The sequence below is a fragment of the Oncorhynchus clarkii genome, chromosome 12, assembly GCF_045791955.1.
Source record: "Oncorhynchus clarkii lewisi isolate Uvic-CL-2024 chromosome 12, UVic_Ocla_1.0, whole genome shotgun sequence".
In the NCBI taxonomy this organism is placed as follows: domain Eukaryota; kingdom Metazoa; phylum Chordata; class Actinopteri; order Salmoniformes; family Salmonidae; genus Oncorhynchus; species Oncorhynchus clarkii.
In genome coordinates, this window is record NC_092158.1 from 87,775,039 (window position 1) to 87,799,212 (window position 24,174).

The 24,174-nt window shown below is 41.6% G+C and overlaps 1 protein-coding gene across 1 annotated transcript in view; it reads right to left on the reverse strand.

The window, feature by feature from the left end:
* Nucleotides 1–374: 374 nt before the first annotated feature.
* The window catches only part of LOC139421585 (NACHT, LRR and PYD domains-containing protein 12-like), a 219,466-nt gene continuing 195,666 nt past the window's right edge, over nt 375–24,174 (reverse strand). The window contains exons 11-14 of the mRNA XM_071172628.1: nt 7,021–7,194; nt 2,539–2,712; nt 2,325–2,371; nt 375–1,058 (exon numbers count right to left, since the gene is read on the reverse strand). Of these exons, the coding sequence (XP_071028729.1) occupies nt 514–1,058; nt 2,325–2,371; nt 2,539–2,712; nt 7,021–7,194 (940 nt within the window). The 3' untranslated portion in view covers nt 375–513. The remainder of the gene's footprint in view (nt 1,059–2,324; nt 2,372–2,538; nt 2,713–7,020; nt 7,195–24,174) is intronic.

A 24,174-nucleotide genomic window follows, 5' to 3' on the forward strand; every position in this document is an offset into this window, starting at 1 on the left:
ACTGTCATATTGTGATCAATATTAAAACATTTCCACCTCTCTTCTTCTATCTATTACTGTACTGTCATATTCTGATTAGTATTAAAACATTTCCATCCTCTCTTCTTCCATCTATTAATGTACTGTCATATTCTGATCAATATTAAAACATTTCCACCTCTCTTCTTCCATCTGGTTGATTAACTTTATTAGTCACATCTGTCACATGTACATTTCATTCAGTGTATTTGAGTTGATACAGAAACATGATTGTTGTGTCAAGATTTTGACAAATAAACATTCAACAGACAACAATATGTACAAGCACCAAGAAGCCCAATAACAACAAGACAAATAGTTTGTAAATGAAATTTTTTTTTACAACACAGTGTGGTGATTCATTCTATTAGACTCCAGTTGACAATGTCTGTCAACTTCAATGGTGTTTATTCATGAATATTTACAATTATATGTTTACACACTAGAGATATTCTACATTGTTGCTCCAGTGTGTCTTACTGAACATGACCAGGATTAGAGTGAAACCACCTGACACAGGGACACTGAGGAGTCTCCATACCAAACCCTAAACCCTGGATAGAGGGTCTCAGTGAATGTGGTGTGGAATGTGTACAAGTGGGTCAGTGTGTCAGAGGAGACTCTGTAGAAGGACAGAGTGCCGGCTGGCCAGTCCAGATACACTCCTACTCTGTGGGAGCTGGAGGCGGGGACGTCTATGATAGTGAGATTGTGATTATGCCAGGCTCTATAACTGTTGTCATAGCAGAACAGACTCCAGGACCTGTCATTGTATCCAAGCCCACAGTCATTACCCAATCCTCTCCTTCTGATTCCATTATATGTCACTCCTATATCAGCACCTCTCCCACTCATCTCTACCTCCCAGTAACAGCGCCCAGTCAGACCCTCTCTACACAGCACCTGTGGCCAGACCTCAAATCTCTCTGAGTGATTAGGGTACGGCTGTTCCTCTGTCCTACATGTCACCTTTCTGTTCTCCTCAGACACAGAGAGGAGTCTGTTTGCTGTGTTTGGGTCCAGTGTGAGATCACAGGCATCTGATGGATGAAACCAGACACAATATTAGAAATCATCATCATTCACATTAGAATGTTAACTTACTTTTCACTAATTAATTTAATATAGATGTTTCTAGGTATCAAAAGGAGAAGTTAAGGTAACGTGAGACTTGTTGAATAATCATATATTATACTGTATGGTAATATAAAAAACTCTCATTCCCATTAATGTAACACACACAGAGACACACACACACACACACACACCTGTATGCATGCATGAACACACACACACATTTCTAATGTAACATGAACACGCCACACACTGTCACGTTGTGTGAAGGATTGGGAGACAGGCGCAGGAATGCGTAATAAGGGTTTATATTGACCCAAATTACAGCGGGCCATGTAAAGGCACGGGGACGAAGACCAAACAAACACATATACAAAACACAGGGTTGAACCCAAACAAACACGTATACAAAACACAGGGTTGAACCCAAACAAACACATATACAAAACACAGGGTAGAACCCAAACAAACACGTATACAAAACACAGGGTTGAACCCAAACAAACACGTAACAAAACACAGGGTTGAACCCAAACAAACACATATACAAAACACAGGGTTGAACCCAAACAAACACATATACAAAACACAGGGTTGAACCCAAACAAACACGTAACAAAACACAGGGTTGAACCCAAACAAACACATATACAAAACACAGGGTTGAACCCAAACAAACACGTAACAAAACACAGGGTTGAACCCAAACAAACACGTAACAAAACACAGGGTTGAACCCAAACAAACACATATACAAAACACAGGGTTGAACCCAAACAAAAGAGCGAAGAGTACTTCAAATAAATACAGAGGACGAGACCCGTAAACAAAAGCACACAATGAGGCCCGTAATCATATATGCACATCAAAGTGGCACGAAAGTCAAAACAACACAAGCACAGGTACTCACAGGCACAACAGACATTGCAACAATAAATGGTGAACCAACAGACAGACATAACAGACATAAATCAGTGAGGAAATGGAGACCAGGTGTGCGTAATGACACAGTTCAGTTCCTAGAGGCCGGTGACGTACCGGAGGGATCAGTGATACCCACATACACAGACACACACATACACAGACACACACATTGTCAAAACAGCTCTTTCTAAACGTTGGTGTCCCTGACTTCTGATTCTGTAGAACTACAGCTGATATTTAATATGACCAAGTAAGTAATGACTTAAGACTTATTCTTAGTCATATTCTTCACAGCAGTCAACACTCACATTTTCTAAGTCCAGGTTTCATTGTGTACTCTCCACCATGTTCCACACTGTAGTGGTAAGCAGAAGAACAGACAGTCATTGAGTGATACACGTGAACACACACACACACACACAGCATATAACTTTGTCCAAGGGTTGGTAAGAATGTTTGTCTCAACTAGCTTGATAACTCAAACATGTCTGATATGATTATTGACATAAACCCTCTACATACTTGAGTTTCTCCAGTCTGCAGTTTGGATCCTCCAGTCTAGCAGAGAGCAGTCTGACTCCTGAGTCTCCTGGGTGATTGTAGCTCAGGTCCAGCTCTCTCAGGTGTGAGGGGTTTGACCTCAGAGCTGAGACCAGAGAAGCACAGCCTTCCTCTGTGACTTGACAGCGTGACAGCCTGCAAAGAGTCAAATAATTGTATTTATATTTCCTACTTTTTCAATCTTGGCTTTTCGCTGCAGGTCCCTAACGGGCTCGGGAGAGGTAAAGGTGGACTCATACATCCTCCGAAATATGACCGGCCTAACCGTACTCCTTAACACCCGCCAGCTAAGCCAGAAGACAGCCACAACAATGTGTCAGAGGAAACACCGTTCAACTGGCATCCGGGGTCAGCCCACAAGCACCTGGCCCGCCACAAGAGTCGGTAGAGTGCGATGAGCCAAGTAAAGGCCCACCAGCTAAACCCTCCCCTCCCCTGTGTTGTTCTATGGAACTCCCGCACTTGCTACCTAACGTTAATTTGTCCTATTTAGCTAGCTTGCTGTTGCTAGCTAATTTGTCCTGGGATATAAACATTGAGTTGTTATTTTACCTGAAATGCACAAGGACCTCCACTCCGACAATTAATCCACACATGAAACGGTCAACCGAATCGATTCTAGTCATCTCTCCTCCTTCCAGGCTTATTCATCTTTGAACTTATATGGTGATCGCATCTAAACTTTCATTGTATTACCACGACAACCGGCAACAAAGTTCGTCTTTCAATCACCCACGTGGGTATAACCAATGAGGAGATGGCACGTGGGTACCTGCTTCTATAAACCAATAAGGAGATGGCACGTGGGTACCTGCTTCTATAAACCAATGAGGAGATGGCACGTGGGTACCTGCTTCTATAAACCAATGAGGAGATGACTTTCAGCACGACCTGCGTCAGAAATAGGAATTACTTCTATTTTAGCCCTTGGTGTCGCAGATGCTCGTTGGCGTGCGCGAGCAGAGTGGGGGCAATATTTGAACAACATGGATCTCTAAATTTATTTTGCGACGCTCGCGCACGCGACGTGTCCAGTCTGGTCAGCATGTTAGACCGCTTCGCCACTCGGAAGCTGTAAAATCATTTTAAAACCACACTGCTATACTTTGGTGGTGATGTATTACTTCAACATATTCAGACATATCAGTGTCCTGAAACATGTTTTATCTATTCATAAATGATTGTATCATCGTTAGAAATGACAAAAGTATTGCTTGTAGATATAGAAATGTATAGCACAAATATTTGAGTAGACTGGCTAGACCAATTTAAAAAGCAGTATCAGTCAAAAGACAGACAGTGAGGTATCAGATTTAGATTGTATTGAATATACAGTCCACATGTTACGGGTGTGTACGGGAGGCGAAGTCAGGAGAGTAGAGTGTAGTAACAGGCGCACTTTGTTTCCATTCCAAAAGGAAAGCACATAAGTACAGTAAACGTGCCCAAAACACGGAACATGAACAAAAGTCTGGCGCGTGGCAAATACCCACATAACATAAAACAACATCACACAAAGACATAGAGGGGAACAGAGGACTAAATACATTCAGTGTGATTAGGGAATGACAACCAGGTGTGTTTGGAACAAGACAAAACAAATGGATATATGAAAAATGGAGCAGCGATGTCACAACGGCTAGAAAGCCGGTGACATCAATCGCCGAACGCCACCCGAACAAGGAGAGGAGCCGACTTTTGGAGGAAGTGACACCACATCCATTTGACAGTGAAGATAACATTTAAAATTTGGCTCGATACTCCAGGATTTTCAATTTGAGATGAAATGTATCATATCAGGTGACAGTATATAATGTCACCTTCTATTTTAGGGTATTTTCATCTGCTTCACGTTTAGATATGAAAGCACTTTTTGGTTGTGGTGTTTTGAGTTACATTTTGCCCAATAGTAACTGAATGGTCAATGAAGACTGGAGTAATTTTCTTTCTAAGTTAATAAATAACATGTTTCTAAACAGTACTAAATTAATCCTGATTATGGCATGATTATGAAAAATCATGAATGAATCTTGAATAACAATGAGTGAGAAAGTTACAGAGGCTACAAGAAAAACATGCTCACCTCTCACCATTACACTCAAATAAAAGGTAACATCTACAGTCGGCAAATATAAAATACAGTAGCAAGACAAAGTATGTGAACCCTTTGGAAATACCTAGATTTCTGCATCAATTGGTCATAACATTTGATCTGATCTTCATCTAGTTCACAACAACGGACAAACACAGTGTGCCAGCACCATACCACCCTGCATACCACTGCGGGTTTGTTTCTGAAGCTCAGCAGGGTTGGTCCTGGTCAGTCCCTGGATGGGAGACCAGATGCTGCTGGAAGTGGTGTTGGAGGCACTCTTTCCTCTGGTCTAAAAAATGCCCCAGGGCAGTGATTGGGGACAGTGCCCTGTGTAGGGTGCCGTCTTTTGGATGGGACGTTAAACGGGTGTCCTGACTCTCTGAGGTCATTAAAAGATCCCATGGCACTTGTCGTAAGAGTAGGGGTGTTAACCCCGGTGTCCTGGCTAAATTCCCAATCTGGCCCTCAAACCATCATGGTCACCTAATAATCCCCAGTTTACAATTTGCTCATTCATCCCCCTCCTCTCCCCTGTAAATGAGAATGTGTTCTCAGTCAACTTACTTGGTAAAATAAACTAAGAACACTAATTATTGTATTTTTCTTGTTTATATTGAATACATAATTTAAACATTCACAGTGTAGCATGGAAAAAGCATGTGAACCCCTAGACTAATGACTCTGAAAGGTAATTGGAGTCAGCTAACCTAGAGTCCAATAAATGAGATGAGATTGGAGACATTGGTTAGAGGTTCCCTGCCCTATAATAAACACACCAAATTTGAGTTTGCTATTCACAAGAAGCATTGCCTGATGAATCATACCTCGAATAAAAGAGATATCAGAAGACCCAAGATAAAGAATTGTTGACTTGCATAAAGCTGGAAAGGGTTACAAAAGTATCTCTAAAAGCCTTGATGTTCATCAATCCACGGTAAGACAAATGGTCTATAAATGGAGAGTTCGGCACTGTTGCTACTCTCCCTAGGAGTGGTCGTCCTGCAAAGATGACTGGAAGAGCACAGCACAGAATGTGTCAGCTAAAGACTTACAGAAATCTCTGGAACATGCTAACATCTCTGTTGACGAGCCTACGATACGTAAAACACTAAACAAGAATGGTGTTCATGGGAGGACACCACTGAAGAAGCCACTGCTGTCCAAAAAAACATTGCTGCAAGTCTGAATTTCGCAAAATAGCACTTGGATGTTCCACATCGCTATTGGCAAAATATTCTGTGGACAGATTAAACTAAGATTGAGTTGTTTGGAAGGAACACACAGCAATATGTGTGGAGAAAAAAAAGGCACAGCACACCAACATCAAAACCTCATCCCAGCTGTAAAGTATGGTGGAGGGAGTGTCATGGTTTGGGGCTGCTTTGCTGCCTCAGGGCCTGGACAGCTTGATATCATCAACAGGTAAATTAATTCCCAAGTATATCAAGACATTTTGCAGGAGAATGTACCTGTATCTGTCAGCCAATTTAAGCTCAACAGAAGTTTGATGATGCAACAGGAGAACGACCCAAAACACAGAAGTAAATCAACAACAGAATGGCTTCAACAGAAGAAAATACGCATTCTGGAGTGGCCCAGTCAGAGTCCTGACCTCAACCTGACTGACATGCTGTGGCATGACCTCGAGAGACCGGTTCACACAGACATCCCAAGAAAATTGCTGAACTGAAACAGTTTGTAAAGAGGAATGGTCCAAAATTCCTCCTGACCATTGTGCAGGTCTGATTTGCAACTACAGAACACGTTTGGTTGAGGTTATTTCTGCCAAAGCAGGGTCAACCAGTTGTTAAATCCAAGGGTTCACATACTTTTCCCACCCTGCACTGTGAATGTTTACACGGTGTGTTCAATAAAGACATGAAAACGAATAATTGTTGAATTGTCTGTGTGTTATTAGTTTAAGCAGACTGTGTTTGTCTGTTGTTGTGACTTAGATTAAGATCAGATCAAATTTTATGACCAATTTATGGAGAACTCAAGATAATTCCAAAGGGTTCACATAATTTCCTTGCCACTGTATCACATATCCAAAATTCTGGAGCAGAGCACCAGATTTAATACTGTAAACTTCACTGTCCAAACACATATGATGTGGACTATGTGTCTGGTAAACACATATGATGTGGACTATGTGTCTGGTAAACACATATGATGTGGACTATGTGTCTGGTAAACACATATGATGCGGACTATGTGTGTCTGGTAAACACATATGATGTGGACTATGTGTGCCTGGTAAACACATATGATGTGGACTATGTGTCTGGTAAACACATGTGAATCTGGTGAACAGTTATCACTTGTTGACCAACTACAGGAATACTGACCTCAGAGTCTCCAGTTTACAGTGGGGATTCCCAAGTCCAGCAGAGAGCAGCTTCACTCCTGAATCCTTCAGGTCATTGTTACTCAAATTCAGCTCCCTCAGGTGTGAGGGGTTTGAGATGAGAGCAGAGACCAGAGAATCACAACATTTCTCTGTGACTCCACAGCCTGACAGCCTGATAAAGAGATCATCATGATTTCACGAACACACTGTTAATGTAACACCGGTAGTGTAGAAGGACAATGGCAGATGCATTTGGTTTATTCTCTCAAACAACATATAGATTCATATTCTGTGTCCTAGAATTGTATGGGCATATTGTTATACTAATGTGAACATCAATGCATTGATTTAATATGTTTTTCAATAATTCATTTTTCTCTAAACTGAAAAGTTCTTTATGATGATCAGTACTTAAAAGTAATTTTATGTACTCACAGAGCAGCTCTGGAGGCTTTGACCACTGGCAGCAGCCTCAGAAGACCTTCCTCTGATCTGGAGTATTTCTTCAGGTCAAATACATCCACCTCCTTTTCTGAAGTCAGCAACACAAAGACCAGAGCTGACAACTGTGAAGGTGAGAGTTTGGCTTCTGAGAGACTTCCTGAGCTCAGGTATCTTTGGATCTCCTCCACTAGAGAATGGTCATTCAGTTCATTCAGACAGTGGAACAGATTGATGCACCTCTCTGGAGAGGGATTCTCCCTGATCTTCTCCTTGATGTACTTGACTGTTTCTTCATGGCTCTGTGAGCTGCTTCCTGTCTTTGTCAGTAGACCTCGTAATTGCTTCTGATTGGACTCCAGTGAGAGGCCCAGAAGGAAGCGGAGGAAAAGGTCCAGGTTTCCTGTCTCACTTTGTAAGGCTTTATCCACAGCGCTCTTGTAGACAGTAACTTCTGGCTTCAGTAGACAATCGTTGCTGGATGTTGATTGCAGTTCGGCCATTAGATTCTCATTGTTGTTGCTGAATGAAAGGAACACATATACAGCAGCCAGAAACTCCTGAATGCTCAGATGCTCGAAGCAGTACACCTTGTGCTGGTACAGCCCACATTCCTCTTTAAAGAGCTGTGTGCACAATCCTGAGTACACTGAGGCTTCATTGACATCAATGCCAGCCTCTTTCAGGTCTTCTTCATAGAAAATCAGATTGTGATTCAGAAGCTGCTGAAAAGCCAGTTTTCCCAGTGACAAAATGCTCTCTTTATTCCAGTCTGGACCTGTCTCTTCTTTTCCAAGATACTTTTCATTATTCTGTTTGGTGTGAAACACCACAAGGTGTGTGTACATCTCAGTCAGAGTCTTGGGCATCTCTTCTCTCTTATGTTTCAGTATGTCTTCAAGGACTGTTGCAGAAATCCAACAGAAGACTGGAATGTGGCACATGATGTGGAGGCTCCTTGATGTCTTTATGTGTGAGATGATTCTGCTGGCCAGGTCCTCATCACTGAATCTCTTCCTGAAGTACTCCTCCTTCTGTGGGTCATTGAACCCTCGTACCTCTGTCACCTGGTCAACACACTCTAAAGGGATCTGATTGGCTGCTGCAGGTCGGGTAGTTATCCAGAGGAGAGCAGAGGGAAGCAGATTTCCCTTGATGAGGTTTGTCAGCAGAACATCCACTGAGGTTGACTTGGTGACGTCACAACAGATCTTGTTCTTCTGGAAGTCTAGGGGCAGTTGGCACTCATCCAGACCATCAAAGATTAACAGAACTTTGTGCTTGTCATAGTTGGAGATTCTTGATTCTTTGGTTTCCATTGAGAAGTGATTGAGAAGTTCAATCAAAGTGTGTTTTTCCCTTTTCATCAAATTCAGCTCACGAAAAGGCAATGAAAATACAAATTGGACATCCTGATTTGCTTTTCCTTCAGCCCAATCCAGAATGAACTTCTGCACAGAGACTGTTTTTCCAATGCCAGCGACTCCCTTTGTCAGCACAGTTCTGATAAGTTTATCTTGTCCACTTAAGGGTTTGAAGATGTCGTTACATTTGATTGCAGTCTCTGGTCTTGCTTGTTTCCTGGTTGTTGTCTCAATCTGTCTCAGCTCATGTTCATTATTGACCTCTCCTGTTCCACCCTCTGTGATGTAGAGCTCTGTGTAGATCTTACTGAGAAGTGTTGGGTTTCCTTGTTTAGCGATCCCCTCAAATACACATTGAAACGTCTTCTTTAGATTAGATTTGAGTTCACGTTGGCAAATCACAGCAAGCTCATCTGAATGAAGAAATAACATATGGAATATTAATATTTAGTCTGTTTTAATGCATCTGTTTTAATACAGTATTGTAGGACTATGTTAGAAAGTTGTACGTAATAATAATTGATAAATGCCTGTATAAATGTGTAACACTGTTGTATTCATATTGATTATATTATTATTGGTTTTATTAATGTTCTCAAATTCCTAATCTGTCCCTCATACCATCACGATCACCTGATTGGCTCACCCCGTAACTATTCCCCAGGTTGTTGCTGTAAATGAGAATGTGTTCAGTCAACTTGCTAAAACAAGGAATCATTTTTTGTTTTTTAAACTCTCGCTCTCCCTGTACTTTAGCTTCAGCTTTTAATGTTTGTTATAAAACAGCATTCAACATGAGGCAGACAGCTCTTACTTTTCTCCAGTGTGTCAGCAAGCTCCTTCTGGTTCATTTTCCTCAGGACGTGCAGTGTGATCTTCAGAGCCCCCTCTCTGGCACTGCCGTCCTGCTTCTCATCTTCAGCATCCACCACTTCCTTATCTTGCTTCTGACTCTCAAAGCCTTGTGGGAGTTCTGGACTCAGAATCCTCTTGAACATCTTTAGCTCGTTCTTCACAAATGTGATAATATTCTCTTCAAGCAACTGAAATAAATAAAGTAAATAAGTTAAGCAAGATAAATGCTTTCTCAATAAAAACACGAATGAATGATTGACAGATCAACTTTACTGGAGGTAAACAAAAACAAATGTACATAACAGGACCACATACATTGAATATAGAGGCCAGGTCTGTTTGATGACTCTGGGAAGACTGACCACTGAGAATCTCTGACTCTGATCTCTCCTGTTGGTTTCTGTGGACAAAACATCCAAGGATTGCACACACATACAAGGATGGAATGTTTAATATCATTTTAGGACTATGAAAATGGAAAAAACGATTTGCCTATGGATTATGAAAACAACAAAAATAAATTGAAAAATGGGAGAGGACAAATGACTAGAGACAGTGTTGTTTAACTCCCTGACCATGACCCATGAGTTCTTCTTACCTTTGTCCAGTTGAAAAGTCTCCCTCTCTAAACTCTATAGGTAGTTCCATAGACTGGTCACTCTTCTTGGACACACAGCTGGGTACAGGGGAGGCTGGTCTCTCCTGCTTGATTGGGCTTCAACACAACAGGGACAAACAGTAAGTATTTCATCTATTCTGGGTACAGATGGGGAAACATAAGAATAGATTAATTCCAAAATGCTATATATCCATTTTCAGAAAATGTTGTTAAATTAGCTTCTATTGTTTAATGAAATTATGAAGGATATTGGTATGTTTTTTCACTGTCTAACCGTGGCATGAGGTTGTTCAATGACAGACATGCATTTGCTTAAAAATGATCACTTGATGGTTTCATTTCAGACAAACGTTTTTTTGCTACCACTACCATTAGTGCTAAATATCTGCTTCACTCTCAGAGAAATAACTAGTACTGCAAGGTTTTAATGGTTTCAAATGTAAAATAGTAAATACATTTTTGAATAAAAAACAAATGATACATGTCTGACAATAACATTAATATTTAAAAAAAATATCAATACAGTAATATGAGATTTTTATGTAAAACATTTACATTTGACATTTCAGTTAGGGACTTCCCACTTAGTATCTGGGTCATTCAGGTGGGTGTCTAGGGTATAGGGTTGTGGACCGTACCATTAAATTAGGACTTCCCACTTAGTATCTGGGTCATTCAGGTGGGTGTCTAGGGTATAGGGTTGTGGACCGTACCATTAAATTAGGACTTCTCCTTAGTATCTGGGTCATTCAGGTGTGTGTCTAGGGTATAGGGTTATGGACCGTACCATTAAATTAGGACTTCCCACTTAGTATCTGGGTCATTCAGGTGGGTGTCTAGGGTATAGGGTTGTGGACCGTACCATTAAATTAGGACTTCTCCTTAGTATCTGGGTCATTCAGGTGGGTGTCTAGGGTATAGGGTTGTGGACCGTACCATTAAATTAGGACTTCTCCTTAGTATCTGGGTCATTCAGGTTGGTGTCTAGGGTATAGGGTTGTGGACCGTACCATTAAATTAGGACTTCTCCTTAGTATCTGGGTCATTCAGGTGGGTGTCTAGGGTATAGGGTTGTGGACCGTACCATTAAATTAGGACTTCTCCTTAGTATCTGGGTCATTCAGGTGGGTGTCTAGGGTATAGGGTTGTGGACCGTACCATTAAATTAGGATCATAAATAAATAATTAGATATCATTTATTTAAAAAATGTTGTTCCCCATGATAGGACAATAAATAAATCAAATGTATAATTTATTTTAAAACTGTTCCACCATGATAGGACAATAAATAAATAAGACATAATTCATTATAAAAGTATATCCATCATCTGAACAACATTGAAAGCCCTCTCATACCCCCGGCTCACAGCAATACATTGGCTCTGGGATATGCAACCATATCATTTCTCACTCACTCAACTTTCCCAAACATAACAAATAAAATAAGACATAAACCCACACCTCACCATCCACACATACTGTGCCTTCTGTTTACATAGTTTTAATCTTCACCATGTTGAATTAGTGCTTGTGTGTTCCAATTAGTTATATGTGAAGACATATAGAAATACATATATTTTTATTGTATTGTTAAAATTCATAACAGGGCTAGAATTGTGTTTCATTATTTTCCTCATCTATGAGAACTTTGTCATTTTTAAAATAGCCATGGAGTAGTGTGCTTTGTGTTGTGTCTCTGAACAACTGGTTCTCAATATATAGTTTATCAACGACTCGTTTCCCTTTTAATCTAGTTTCTTTGAAAATTGGATACAGAACTTTACGCAGTTCTGCAATTTCCTTCGGGAACTGGTCATTCGTGCCAATTTTACCCAGGTTTTTAACCATTATTTTATCTTTAAATGAAGCAAATTTGGCAACGATTGGGTGTTCATACCTTTGGCCTCTCTGTCCGAAGTGGTGTACACGTTCAAGTTGGATTTTGTCGATAGCTTCACGTGGGATCTGAAGCGCTGTAAGGGGGAACTCTCTAACTACAGATTCAGGAACTTCTCCTTTTTTTCTCCTGGATACCTGTAAGTACCACATTCTCTCTCATGGATCTAGTTTGTATGTCCAGTAAGGCTTCTCTCAGAACGGTGTTCTCCTTTTTAACTTCATTCACTTCGGTTTCGATCTTATTTTTATTTTTATTTCACCTTTATTTAACCAGGTAGGCCAGGTGAGAACACCTTTATTTAACCAGGTAGGCTAGTTGAGAACACCTTTATTTAACCAGGTAGGCTAGTTGAGAACACCTTTATTTAACCAGGTAGGCCAGTAGAGAACACCTTTATTTAACCAGGTAGGCTAGTTGAGAACACCTTTATTTAACCAGGTAGGCTAGTTGAGAACACCTTTATTTAACCAGGTAGGCTAGTTGAGAACACCTTTATTTAACCAGGTAGGCTAGTTGAGAACACCTTTATTTAACCAGGTAGGCTAGTTGAGAACACCTTTATTTAACCAGGTAGGCTAGTTGAGAACACCTTTATTTAACCAGGTAGGCTAGTTGAGAACACCTTTATTTAACCAGGTAGGCTAGTTGAGAACACCTTTATTTAACCAGGTAGGCTAGTTGAGAATACCTTTATTTAACCAGGTAGGCTAGTTGAGAACACCTTTATTTAACCAGGTAGGCTAGTTGAGAACACCTTTATTTAACCAGGTAGGCTAGTTGAGAACACCTTTATTTAACCAGGTAGGCTAGTTGAGAACACCTTTATTTAACCAGGTAGGCTAGATGAGAACACCTTTATTTAACCAGGTAGGCTAGTTGAGAACACCTTTATTTAACCAGGTAGGCTAGTTGAGAACACCTTTATTTAACCAGGTAGGCTAGTTGAGAACACCTTTATTTAACCAGGTAGGCTAGTTGAGAACACCTTTATTTAACCAGGTAGGCTAGTTGAGAACACCTTTATTTAACCAGGTAGGCTAGTTGAGAACACCTTTATTTAACCAGGTAGGCTAGTTGAGAACACCTTTATTTAACCAGGTAGGCTAGTTGAGAACACCTTTATTTAACCAGGTAGGCTAGTTGAGAACACCTTTATTTAACCAGGTAGACTAGTTGAGAACACCTTTATTTAACCAGGTAGGCTAGTTGAGAATACCTTTATTTAACCAGGTAGGCTAGTTGAGAACACCTTTATTTAACCAGGTAGGCTAGTTGAGAACACCTTTATTTAACCAGGTAGGCTAGTTGAGAACACCTTTATTTAACCAGGTAGGCTAGTTGAGAACACCTTTATTTAACCAGGTAGGCTAGTTGAGAACACCTTTATTTAACCAGGTAGGCCAGTTGAGAACACCTTTATTTAACCAGGTAGGCCAGTTGAGAACACCTTTATTTAACCAGGTAGGCCAGTTGAGAACACCTTTATTTAACCAGGTAGGCCAGTTGAGAACACCTTTATTTAACCAGGTAGGCTAGTTGAGAACACCTTTATTTAACCAGGTAGGCTAGTTGAGAACACCTTTATTTAACCAGGTAGGCTAGTTGAGAACACCTTTATTTAACCAGGTAGGCTAGTTGAGAACACCTTTATTTAACCAGGTAGGCCAGTTGAGAACACCTTTATTTAACCAGGTAGGCTAGTTGAGAACACCTTTATTTAACCAGGTAGGCTAGTTGAGAACACCTTTATTTAACCAGGTAGGCTAGTTGAGAACAAGTTCTCATTTACAACTGCGACCTGGCCAAGATAAAGCATAGCAGTGTGAACAGACAACAACACAGAGTTACACATGGAGTAAACAATAAACAAGTCAATAACACAGTAGAAAAAAAGAGTCTATATACATTGTGTGCAAAAGGCATGAGAAGGTAGGCGAATAATTACAATTTTGCAGATTAACACTGGAGTGACAAATGATCAGATGGTCATGTGCAGGTAGAGATACTGGTGTGCAAAAGAGCAGAAAAGTAAATAAATAAAAACAGTATGGGGATGAGGTAGGTAAATTGGGTGGGCTATTTACCGATGGACTATGTACAGCTGCAGTGATCGGTTAGCTGCTCAGATAGAAGATGTTTGAAGTTGGTGAGGGAGATAAAAGTCTCCAACTTCAGCGATTTTTGCAGTTCGTTCCAGTCACAGGCAGCAGAGAACTGGAAGGAAAGGCGGCCAAATGAGGTGTTGGCTTTAGGGATGATCAGTGAGATACACTTGCTGGAGCGCGTGCTACAAGTGGGTGTTGCCATCGTGACCAGTGAACTGAGATAAGGCGGAACTTCACCTAGCATGGACTTGTAGATGACCTGGAGCCAGTGGGTCTGGCGACGAATATGTAGCGAGGGCCAGCCGACTAGAGCATACAGGTCGCAGTGGTGGGTGGCATAAGGTGCTTTAGTAACAAAACGCATGGCACTGTGATAAACTGCATCCAGTTTGCTGAGTAGAGTATTGGAAGCTATTTTGTAGATGACATCGCCAAAGTCGAGGATCGGTAGGATGGTCAGTTTTACTAGGGTAAGTTTGGCGGCGTGAGTGAAGGAGGCTTTATTGCGGAATAGAAAGCCGACTCTAGATTTGATTTTAGATTGGAGATGTTTGATATGAGTCTGGAAGGAGAGTTTACCGTCTAGCCAGAAACCTAGGTACTTATAGATGTCCACATATTCTAGGTCGGAACCATCCAGGGTGGTGATGCTAGTCAGCGTGCGTGTGCAGGCAGCGAACGGTTGAAAAGCATGCATTTGGTTTTACTAGCGTTTAAGAGCAGTTGGAGGCCACGGAAGGAGTGTTGTATGGCATTGAAGCTCGTTTGGAGGTTAGATAGCACAGTGTCCAAGGAAGATCCAGAAGTATACAGAATGGTGTCGTCTGTGTAGAGGTGGATCAGGGAATCGCCCGCAGCAAGAGCAACATCATTGATATAAACAGAGAAAAGAGTCGGCCCGAGAATTGAACCCTGTGTCACCCCCATAGAGACTGCCAGAGGACCGGACAACATGCCCTCCGATTTGACACACTGAACTCTGTCTGCAAAGTAGTTGGTGAACCAGGCAAGGCGGTCATTAGAAAAACCGAGGCTACTGAGTCTGCCGATAAGAATATGCTGATTGACAGAGTCAAAAGCCTTGGCCAGGTCGATGAAGACGGCTGCACAGTACTGTCTTTTATCGATGGTGGTTATGATATCGTTTAGTACCTTGAGCATGGCTGAGGTGCACCTATGACTGGCTCGGAAACCAGATTGCACAGCGGAGAAGGTATGGTGGGATTCGAGATGGTTTGTTGACTTGGCTTTCGAATACATTAGACAGGCAGGACAGGATGGATATAGGTCTGTAACAGTTTGGGTCCTGGGTGTCTCCCCCTTTGAAGAGGGGGATGACTGCGGCAGCTTTCCAATCCTTGGGGATCTCAGACGATATGAAAGAGAGGTTGAACAGGCTGGTAATAGGGGTTGCGACAATGGCGGCGGATAGTTTCAGAAATAGAGGGTTTAGATTGTCAAGCCCAGCTGATTTGTAGGGTCCAGGTTTTGCAGCTCTTTCAGAACATCTGCTATCTGGATTTGGGTAAAGGAGAAGCTGGGGAGGCTTGGGCGAGTAGCTGTGGGGGGGGGGGGGGGCAGAGCTGTTGGCCGAGGTTGGAGTAGCCAGGAGGAAGGCATGGCCAGCCATTGAGAAATGCTTGTTGAAGTTTCGATTATCATGGATTTATCGGTGGTGACCGTTTTACCTAGCCTCAGTGCAGTGGGCAGCTGGGAGGAGGTGCTCTTGTTCTCCATGGACTTTACAGTGTCCCAGAACTTTTTGGAGTTAGAGCTGCAGGATGTAAATTTCTGCTTGAAGAAGCTGGCCTTTGCTTTCCTGACTGACTGCGTGTATTGGTTCCTGACTTCCCTGAACAGTTGCATATCGCTGGGACTATTCGATGCTATTGCAGTCCGCCACAGGATGTTTTTGTGCTGGTCGAGGGCAGTCAGGTCTGGGGTGAACCAAGGGCTATATCTGTTCTTAGCTCTGCATATTTTGAACAGAGCATGCTTATCTAAGATGGTGAGGAATTTACTTTTAAAGAATGACCAGGCATCCTAAACTGACGGGATGAGGTCAATATCCTTCCAGGATACCCGGGCCAGGTTGATTAGAAAGGCCTGCTCACAGAAGTGTTAGGGAGTGTTTGGAACTAATGAGACAGATGGGAGGGATTGAATGGAGCTGAAGGGTGGAACTAATGAGACAGATGGGAGGGATTGAATGGAGCTGAAGGGTGGAACTAATGAGACAGATGGGAGGGATTGAATGGAGCTGAAGGGTGGAACTAATAACAAGATAAAACATGTTAAACGTACGTGGTCTGTAAAATGTATATAGGTTCAGAAATGTTGCGAAATAGCACAGTGACAAATAGAAATCAAACTGGATGGACATCAGAAATAGAGGAAGGACTAAGAACAAACAAGAGAGAACTATTGTAAAGTAGACTGTGTCTGTAGAGTGTGTATAAGATGTATAAATTGAAGGTAGAGGCAGAAGTGTTTATTAGTTTACTCCAATTGGGGGATCGGCGGTAGGGTTTGTGGGAAATAATAATAAAGGTATATTCTTTAAAAAAGTATGTATGTCTATATAGGTATGTGTATGTATATATGTGTATATGTATGTCTATATAGGTATGTTTATGTATATATGTGTATATGTATGTCTATATAGGTATGTGTATGTATATATGTGTATATGTATGTCTATATAGGTATGTTTATGTATATATGTGTATATGTATGTCTATATAGGTATGTGTATGTATATATGTGTATATGTATGTCTATATAGGTATGTGTATGTATATATGTGTATATGTATGTCTATATAGGTATGTGTATGTATATATGTGTATATGTATGTCTATATAGGTATGTGTATGTATATATGTGTATATGTATGTCTATATAGGTATGTGTATGTATATATGTGTATATGTATGTCTATATAGGTATGTGTATGTATATATGTGTATATGTATGTCTATATAGGTATGTGTATGTATATATGTGTATATGTATGTCTATATAGGTATGTGTATGTATATATGTGTATATGTATGTCTATATAGGTATGTGTATGTATATATGTGTATATGTATGTCTATATAGGTATGTGTATGTATATATGTGTATATGTATGCATGCGTGTATGGATATATATATTTACCCCAAAAATATATGGGGGATTGGAAATGATGCAGACAATTACATTGATGGAACCAATATTCTTACCTCAATATTAAGCTGATCCACTCCTTTAAAAAAATATATATAATTAAAAGAGGAAATTGGCTCCAATTAAGCGCCCTCCAAAGAGTATTGCATGGCGTTGACAAATGGAGCAGCACTTATGGTAGAGTGGTCAGACGTAAACCCCTCTTCAATTAAAGGCACATAACAGCCCTCTTGGAGTTAAAGACTAAAAGACTCTCAGACCATGAGAAACAATATTCTCTGGTCTGATGAAACCAAGATTGAACTCTTTGGCCTGAATGCCAAGCTTCACGTTTGGAGGAAACCTGGCATGTTGGTGGCAGCATCATGTTGTTGGGATGTTTTTCAGCATCAGGGACTGTGAGACTAGTCAGGATCGAGGGAAAGATGAACGGACTAAAGTACAGAGAGATCCTTGATAAAATCCTGCTCCAGAGCACTCAGGACCTCAGACTGGGACGAATGTTCACCTTCCAGCAGGACAACGACCCTAAGCACACAGCCAAGACAACATAGGAGTCGCTTCGGGACAAGTCTCTGAATGTCCTTGAGTGGCCCAGCCAGAGCACAGACTTGAACCCAATCAAACATCTCTGGAGAGACATGAAAATAGCTGTGCAGCGACGATCCACATCCAACCTGACAGAGCTTGAGAGGCTCTGCAGAGAAGAATGCGAGAAACTCTGCATAATACAGGTGTGCCAAACTTGTAGCATCATGCCCAAGAAGGTATCACTGCCAAAGGTGATTCAACAAAGTACTGAGTAAAGTGTCTGACTATTTATCTAAATGTTCTGTTCTTGCTTTGTCATTATTGGGTATTGTGTGTAAATTGATCAGGACAAAAAAAGTATATATTATCAATTTTAGAATAAAAAAACTTTGAAAAAGGCAAGGGGTCTGGAAACTTTCCGAATGCACTATTCTCTATGTAACAAATATATCCCCCCTCTCCTTCTCCTCCATCACCTCTATGCAACAGATATATCCCCCTCTCCTTCATCACCTACATGCAACAAAATATCCCCCCTTTCCTTCTCCTTCATCACCTATATGTAACAATATATCCCCCTCTCCTTCTCTCCATCACCTATATGTAACAGATATTTCCCCCTCTCCTTCTCCTCCATCACCTATATGTAACAGATATATCCCCCTCTCCTTCTCCTCCATCACCTATATGTAACAGATATTTCCCCCTCTCCTTCTCCTCCATCACCTATATGTAACAGATATATCCCCCCTCTCCTCCATCACCTATATGTAACAGATATATCCCCCCTCTCCTCCATCACCTATATGTAACAGATATTTCCCCCTCTCCTTCATCACCTATATGTAACAGATATATCCCCCCTCTCCTCCATCACCTATATGTAACAGATATATCCCCCCTCTCCTCCATCACCTATATGTAACAGATATATCCCCCCTCTCCTCCATCACCTACATGTAACAGATATATCCCCCCTCTCCTCCATCACCTATATGTAACAGATATATCCCCCCTCTCCTCCATCACCTATATGTAACAGATATATCCCCCTCTCCTCCATCACCTACATGTAACAGATATATCCCCCTCTCCTCCATCACCTACATGTAACAGATATATCCCCCTCTCCTCCATCACCTACATGTAACAGATATATCCCCCTCTCCTCCATCACCTATATGTAACAGATATATCCCCCCTCTCCTCCATCACCTATATGTAACAGATATATCCCCCTCTCCTCCATCACCTACATGTAACAGATATATCCCCCTCTCCTCCATCACCTACATGTAACAGATATATCCCCCCTCTCCTCCATCACCTACATGTAACAGATATATCCCCCTCTCCTCCATCACCTACATGTAACAGATATATCCCCCCTCTCCTCCATCACCTATATGTAACAGATATATCCCCCCTCTCCTCCATCACCTATATGTAACAGATATATCCCCCTCTCATCCATCACCTACATGTAACAGATATATCCCCCTCTCCTCCATCACCTACATGTAACAGATATATCCCCCTCTCCTCCATCACCTACATGTAACAGATGTATCCCCCTCTCCTCCATCACCTACATGTAACAGATATATCCCCCCTCTCCTCCATCACCTATATGTAACAGATATATCCCCCCTCTCCTCCATCACCTATATGTAACAGATATATCCCCCTCTCCTCCATCACCTACATGTAACAGATATATCCCCCTCTCCTCCATCACCTACATGTAACAGATATATCCCCCTCTCCTCCATCACCTACATGTAACAGATATATCCCCCTCTCCTCCATCACCTACATGTAACAGATATATCCCCCTCTCCTCCATCACCTACATGTAACAGATATATCCCCCCTCTCCTCCATCACCTATATGTAACAGATATATCCCCCCTCTCCTCCATCACCTATATGTAACAGATATATCCCCCTCTCCTCCATCACCTACATGTAACAGATATATCCCCCTCTCCTCCATCACCTACATGTAACAGATATATCCCCCTCTCCTCCATCACCTACATGTAACAGATATATCCCCCTCTCCTCCATCACCTACATGTAACAGATATATCCCCCTCTCCTCCATCACCTACATGTAACAGATATATCCCCCCTCTCCTCCATCACCTATATGTAACAGATATATCCCCCCTCTCCTCCATCACCTATATGTAACAGATATATCCCCCTCTCCTCCATCACCTACATGTAACAGATATATCCCCCTCTCCTCCATCACCTACATGTAACAGATATATCCCCCTCTCCTCCATCACCTACATGTAACAGATATATCCCCCCTCTCCTCCATCACCTATATGTAACAGATATATCCCCCTCTCCTCCATCACCTATATGTAACAGATATATCCCCCTCTCCTCCATCACCTATATGTAACAGATATATCCCCCTCTCCTCCATCACCTATATGTAACAGATATATCCCCCTCTCCTCCATCACCTACATGTAACAGATATATCCCCCTCTCCTCCGTCACCTATATGTAACAGATATATCCCCCTCTCCTCCATCACCTACATGTAACAGATATATCCCCCCTCTCCTCCATCACCTATATGTAACAGATATACCCCCCTCTCCTCCATCACCTATATGTAACAGATATATCCCCCTCTCCTTCATCACCTATATGTAACAGATATATCCCCCCTCTCCTCCATCACCTACATGTAACAGATATATCCCCCCTCTCCTCCATCACCTATATGTAACAGATATATCCCCCCTCTCCTCCATCACCTATATGTAACAGATATATCCCCCTCTCCTCCATCACCTACATGTAACAGATATATCCCCCCTCTCCTCCATCACCTATATGTAACAGATATATCCCCCCTCTCCTCCATCACCTATATGTAACAGATATATCCCCCCTCTCCTCCATCACCTATATGTAACAGATATATCCCCCTCTCCTCCATCACCTATATGTAACAGATATATCCCCCCTCTCCTCCATCACCTATATGTAACAGATATATCCCCCCTCTCCTCCATCACCTATATGTAACAGATATATCCCCCCTCTCCTCCATCACCTATATGTAACAGATATATCCCCCTCTCCTCCATCACCTATATGTAACAGATATATCCCCCCTCTCCTCCATCACCTATATGTAACAGATATATCCCCCCTCTCCTCCATCACCTATATGTAACAGATGTATCCCCCTCTCCTCCATCACCTACATGTAACAGATATATCCCCCTCTCCTCCATCACCTACATGTAACAGATATATCCCCCTCTCCTCCATCACCTATATGTAACAGATATATCCCCCCTCTCCTCCATCACCTATATGTAACAGATGTATCCCCCTCTCCTCCATCACCTACATGTAACAGATATATCCCCCCTCTCCTCCATCACCTATATGTAACAGATGTATCCCCCTCTCCTCCATCACCTACATGTAACAGATATATCCCCCTCTCCTCCATCACCTATATGTAACAGATATATCCCCCTCTCCTCCATCACCTATATGTAACAGATATATCCCCCCTCTCCTCCATCACCTATATGTAACAGATGTATCCCCCTCTCCTCCATCACCTATATGTAACAGATATATCCCCCCTCTCCTCCATCACCTATATGTAACAGATATATCCCCCCTCTCCTCCATCACCTATATGTAACAGATATATCCCCCCTCTCCTCCATCACCTATATGTAACAGATATATCCCCCTCTCCTTCATCACCTACATGTAACAGATATATCCCCCTCTCCTTCATCACCTATATGTAACAGATATATCCCCCCTCTCCTCCATCACCTATATGTAACAGATATATCCCCCCTCTCCTCCATCACCTATATGTAACAGATATATCCCCCTCTCCTCCATCACCTATATGTAACAGATATATCCCCCCTCTCCTCCATCACCTATATGTAACAGATATATCCCCCTCTCCTTCTCCTCCATCACCTATATGTAACAGATATATCCCCCTCTCCTTCTCCTCCATCACCTATATGTAACAGATATATCCCCCTCTCCTCCATCACCTATATGTAACAGATATATCCCCCTCTCCTTCTCCTCCATCACCTATATGTAACAGATATATCCCCCTCTCCTTCTCCTCCTCCACCTATATGTAACAGATATATCCCCCTCTCCTCCATCACCTATATGTAACAGATATATCCCCCCTCTCCTTCTCCTCCATCACCTATATGTAACAGATATATCCCCCTCTCCTCCATCACCTATATGTAACAGATATATCCCCCCTCTCCTCCATCACCTATATGTAACAGATATATCCCCCTCTCCTTCTCCTCCATCACCTATATGTAACAGATATATCCCCCCATGTGGGGCAGCAGGTTGATTTTACTGGGATTTTAAAGTTACTTCACATTTGACACTCCATTTTCTCTGAAACGGAAGATAATTGAACTAGGATACTTTGTCACTAGATATAACAGATACTACTACAAAGCCTGATTTTGGTCTTAACTCATCTTTCACCAAATGTTTAGCGGCAGTTTGCAATTGTACGCCATAATAGCTGTGCTCATAATCCTAATTCCTCTTTATGGACTACAGTTGAACATTGTCTTCTCATAAGGTGTGAACTGGTATGGTCAGCTTGAATTTTAACAATGCTGGTTATACATCTTGTTGACATTCATCCAAAGACACGTTGACTTGCATTACCCTTTCACTGCAGAAAATGTTTCTCATGAAATCATGTGATTTATAGTTAGAGGAAAGGATTCCTGTAAACAAGGCCTACTACAAGCAGGAACCACATTATGGACGAACCAGAAATGTGACATATCTGTTTGATATCTTTTCATCTTTTTGGTAATGAACTGGCAGAACAGGTTTAAGCAAAGTATGGTGTCATTGTTTTCAGAAAAGTGTACCCATGGCGATAGGAGGGACAGGAGGCAGATTAAGGCAAAGAGCCACCTGAACTACTGTCCTACAAAGGCAAAGAGCAGCTACACTAACAGTGAATCTGAGACAAATGTTTTTTTGTTTTTTTTGCTCTCCATGCATATCAACCACGACCAATGACCTGACCTATGACCCCTAAAAAATGGATACTGCACTCTGCCTTTGTTTGACCTTAAACAGCGATATGGGTAATGCAAAAGCAAAGTGCAGTATCTTGAAATCTAAATGTGTTGATCCAACTTTCATGTTGGTTTTCTGTTTGATGGAAACAGTTTGAGAGTTCCAACCACATTCAACTGTATTTAAATGAATTGAAACCTTTATTTAACTAGGCCAGTCAGTTAAGAACAAATTCTTATTTACAATGACGGCCTGTTCAGGCCAAACCCGGATAACGCTGGGCCAATCGTGCGCTGCCCTATGGGACTTCCAATCACGGCTGGATGTGATACAGCCTGGATTTGAACCAGGGACTGTAGTGATGCCTCTTGCACTGAGATGCAGTGCATTAGACCGCTGCTCAACTCAGGAGCCCCTAATGGTGTTATGTAGTTTTGTTTTCCTGTTTTGGCCAACAATTTTTTGGCCATGAGGTTATTTCATCAAATATACTGAAAGATTACTATCAATTCTGTCATTTTATTAGCTATTATTTATATATTTTGTTTGCCCTCTTTTTTACCATTATCTGGGTATTTGCGTTTCAATATGAGTTCAACCGTTGTGCCATGTTTATTCTGGTGATAACTGAATCACTGGCTTTATTTATTATTTTATTTTACCTTTATTTAACTTGGCAAGTCAGTTAAGAACAAATTCTTATTTTCAATGACGGCCTAGGAACAGTGGGGGCAGAACGACCCCCTAGTCAGCTCGGGGGTTTGAACTTGCAACCTTCCGGTTACTAGTCCAACGCTTTAACCACTAGGCTACCCTGCCGCCCCTCATGGAGTGTGTGAGGGTGGTTGACATGGTGGTATGGCCTGATATTGGAGTCTGATAGAATAACAAGGAAAACCTCAGTAACTGCAGTAAAACATGGTGGTATGGCCTGATATCGGAGTCTGATAGAATAACAAGGAAAACCTCAGTAACTGCAGTAAAACATGGTGGTATGGCCTGATATCGGAGTCTGATAGAATAACAAGGTAAAACCTCAGTAACTGCAGTAAAACATGGTGGTATGGCCTG